Source organism: Corvus brachyrhynchos, unplaced genomic scaffold (assembly GCF_000691975.1).
Source record: "Corvus brachyrhynchos isolate BGI_N302 unplaced genomic scaffold, ASM69197v1 scaffold334, whole genome shotgun sequence".
NCBI classification, from domain to species: Eukaryota; Metazoa; Chordata; class Aves; order Passeriformes; family Corvidae; genus Corvus; species Corvus brachyrhynchos.
This window is the reverse complement of record NW_008238316.1, coordinates 1,609,068-1,612,898: the sequence shown is the minus strand read 5'-3', so window position 1 is coordinate 1,612,898 and position 3,831 is coordinate 1,609,068. Positions and strand designations below refer to the sequence as shown.

General features: G+C 43.8%; 1 protein-coding gene across 15 annotated transcripts in view; it reads right to left on the bottom strand.

Annotated features, from left to right (window-relative positions):
• PCDH15 (protocadherin related 15) overlaps positions 1–3,831 on the bottom strand; it is a 572,690-nt gene that overhangs the window by 213,648 nt on the left and 355,211 nt on the right. For all 15 annotated transcript variants that reach the window (XM_017733770.1, XM_008633276.2, XM_017733771.1 and 12 more), the window contains one exon: positions 968–1,128. In XM_017733770.1, the coding sequence (XP_017589259.1) occupies positions 968–1,128 (161 nt within the window). The remainder of the gene's footprint in view (positions 1–967; positions 1,129–3,831) is intronic.

Below are 3,831 nucleotides of genomic sequence, written 5' to 3'. Positions count from 1 at the left end.
TCTTTCCCAGGAAGTCTTCTGCCACCATGACCACTCTGCCAAGCTTTGTGCTTTGCATGGGAAAACAGTTTGTGAATTAAAATGAAATTAAGAACAACCGAATTCAATCAGTGCCTTTCACCAGCAAATGAGAAATGAGGAGAAATTTGCATGTTGTTTTTGGTACTTATGAATTTCTCTCAAAACACATGGAGAAGACAAATTAATCAATCAAGCTAATACAAAACAAACTCCCCTGCACTCCAAGGCGAACCCCTGAATTTTACAGCCTTCTTGCCATATTGACTAAAGCACTTGGAAGTCAATTTTACTTTCAGGTTCTGTTGCAAGGTTGCAACACTGTGAGAAAATAGAGTGTTTTCTCTTCAATGAAATTAGCCTAGATGAGAACACTCCTATTTATTTTGTGCTTTTCATCTTTCTTTTTATAAAAATCGAACTTACCCCGACAATATTTCCTCAACGCCATTAGGAACGAGCACAGCAAAGGAATTTTAGGCTGCCTTAAAAAAAGAATCTGAAGCAGCACATTCTCAATGGAATGTGTCAAGTTTTGTGAGTGAATTGTGGCAGTCACGACTCCTTTGCCCTCTCTCACATCTCATCATTCGGTGTACACAGGGAAAGCAGGCTGCTAATAAATGTCACAGGGCACGGGGTGAGCAGCACTTCTTCCAGTCAGCAAACCAGAATCAAAATTTCATTCAACAAACGAGTCAAGTTAGGTCGCATATAAAACCCTCACATCAATTTGTTTGGTCTTTGTTGCTGTGTTCATCCACAATAATATTTGAAACTACAGTCAAGTTCCTGTGTGCTCCCAAAAAATCCTAAAAGAGGCTCAGATTAACTCTGTTCACATCCATCTGGGGACAAGACAGATGCAGGAATTCTATTCCAGCAGGACTTGTGTGTATGGTTAATTAGAAATGAATGTCTCTGGGGAGAAAACCAAGCCCAAACTTACATCTCTGTCCAGCACCCGGCCGGTGCTGTTCAGGTACAAGGTCTGCTTGATGGGGTCCAGGATCACCCAGTAATCCACATTGTCCTTCAGGGAGAGCTCGATGGTGGGGTCAGGCCCTCCTGCTGTCCCTTTGATCAGCATGTTGTCAACCAGGATAGTGCCTGCAACGACATTAAACACCCCGGGGAGGAATTTATAGGGAATCCACATTTTTATGTATTTTTGTAACCACTGCAACACTGAAAATGCTGGTTTCTACCTCAGCTTTGTGGTGTTTTACGTTTTGAGTGATGTTTAAAGAGCCTGAACCTTATTATCTGTAATGAAAAACTGCCTCTGACACCACAGCTGTTTCAGACAATGCCAGAAGAAGCACTTGCAATGCACAATGATTTGACAATGAGAACCATCACATCCAGCTATCTCCTTAATAAGATGAGCTTTTTCTTCATTGAGCAATCATCTCCCAATCTCACCTTGAACAAATGAAAGCACAGAAATAACAACCAAACCAGGAATAAATTTTCTGCAGTGAGAGCGACACATCAAGGTGATGATGGGGAGAAAAAAGCAGAGTTACATAAAGCTCTCCAGGAAAAAAGAGGCTTTCTACCTGGAGCTGCTCTGCAACAGAAACTGAATTGCAGCACAAGGATGTGAAGACTACAGCCACAAGACAAAGAGGGTACTGAGAGGAGCAGCCAGCTCTCAGTGTGGGTCTTTTCATGGAATCACAGGATCCCAGAATGGTTTGGGTTGGAAAGGACCTTCAAGATCCAAAATTCCACCCCCTGAAATGGGCAGGGACGCCTTCCACTGTCCCAGGCTGCTCCAAGCCCTGTCCAACCTGGCCTTGGACACTGCCAGGGATCCAGGGGACGCCACACCTTCTCTGGGCCCCCTGTGCCAGAGTGTCACCACAGCCACAGCAAAGAATTCCTTCCATGTATGTAACCTAAATTTTCCTTCTTTCAGTCTGAACCCATTCATTCCCCCTTGTCCTGTCCCTCCAGTTCCTGCTGCAGGGTCCCTCTCCAGTTTCCCTGTATCCCTTCAGACCCTGGAAGGAGCTGTGAGCTCTCCACACAACCTTCTCCTCTCTCAGCTGAGCAGCCCCAGCTCTCCCAGCCTGGCTCCAGAGGGGAGGTGCTCCAGTCCCCTCAGCAACTCCATGGCCTCCTCTGGACCTGCTCCAAGAATTCCATGTCCTTCTTATGCAGAACAGTGCACGGAATTCCAGGTGGGGTCTCATGAGAGACCACCTTGTCCCATCCTGCCAGTCAAGCCTTGCTTTTAGCAGTCAGCTCACTGCCCCCACAATGTGCCAAATTTCCTGTGGAAAACACTCCCAACTCACTTCCCAAATGTCAAGCATTACAAACCACCCTGAGTGTTGCCCTCCAGTGCCTCAGATTTGCATGCACAGCATTTATAACCACTCCTCTGAAATTTCATTTCCCTGCAAAATTAACACTCCCCAGTTTGCTTCGCACCGAAATACGAAAAGGAATCATCTTTGTGGAAGTTCACCAGCAGTTAGGAAGAAAACCTGTGAACGTCAGTAGCTGAAGAACATTTAAATTAGGTTAAAATATTTATCATGTAACCTCCTGTTATTAAGGGCCCAAATAATTTATTCCAAAGTGTAGCATGAAGTTTCTTTACACCTTCACTTTATAACAGCGACTCTGTATAAAAATATTCATCCAAGAGGAGTGGGCCCAAGATGGGCCAATGCTTCTTTGGCTAAAACAGTAAAATAATCACTGATCTTAACCCCAGCAAACTGGTTTGAAGTCCTGTGGGGGAAAACACCACAGTAAGGTCTTTTCAATCATTTATTTTGAAACTACTTTTTTCTGACACAACGGAGATGAAAGGAAAAAGAATTGCCAAATATCTGGGAATAAAACTGCCAAACTTTGCACCAAAGACTGGTTTCAAGTTCAAGGAGCAACAACTTTTTTGCCACGTGAGAAATATTGTTTTTATCCAGGTGTTTTATGGCTCTTGTCACAATTTCCTGGTCAATAACATCTGTACAGTTGTACTCTGGCCCACGAGCTTGGCCTGGCAGCTTTTGGGAGACCAGGACCGGTTTTAACACAAAGAGGATTTCACCAGGAAAACTCAGCTCATTTCCAACCCCGCGACACTTCCAAGTGTTCATGTCTACTCAACAATTCCTCTCAAATCTATAAAATCCACCAGCCCTCGTTACTGGGCCTCAATGATGATGCAAAGAAGGGCTGGTAATCCAAGTTCACTTATAAAAATATCTAAGCAACTTTAAAATCTGTGATGATGAATTTCATAGTCTGTAGTCAACCACCATCACTTCACTGACCCCACTGCTTTGATTCTGCATCTTGTTGGACTCTGCTCTGCTTCACTCTCTGCTTGGTTTCACGAAGCACTTCTGTTTGCTTTGGTTTGATCCAGGGATTCTTTTCTTCTTAAAAATGGGCTGGGTTTTCCTCAGATATTCATGAGGCACCCGTACTCTCTCTCTGAGGGACAGCAGTTTGCAAATCAGCCTTTTAGTAGCCATCCTTAAAGTCTTATTTTTCTAGTTTAAGAAGTCTCTGATATTTCAGAGGCCTTTCCCTTTCCCCCTTTCATTTCTGTAATTCCTTCCTGCCTCTCTCCTTGGCCTAAAATGCCAGGGAGGGAACCTCCAAATGATAAATCTGATGTGTCTGTGTCACCAGTTTGTCCATAAAAGACAGCACTAAAGCAAACCTGTCCCATGATATTTGTAAGTCACTGATAAAATGAGTTTACAGAAAATCTGCTTTGCAATTTTCTTGCACAAGAAAAAACTCAATCACAGAATCCCAGGATCCCTGAGGCTGGAAAAGCCC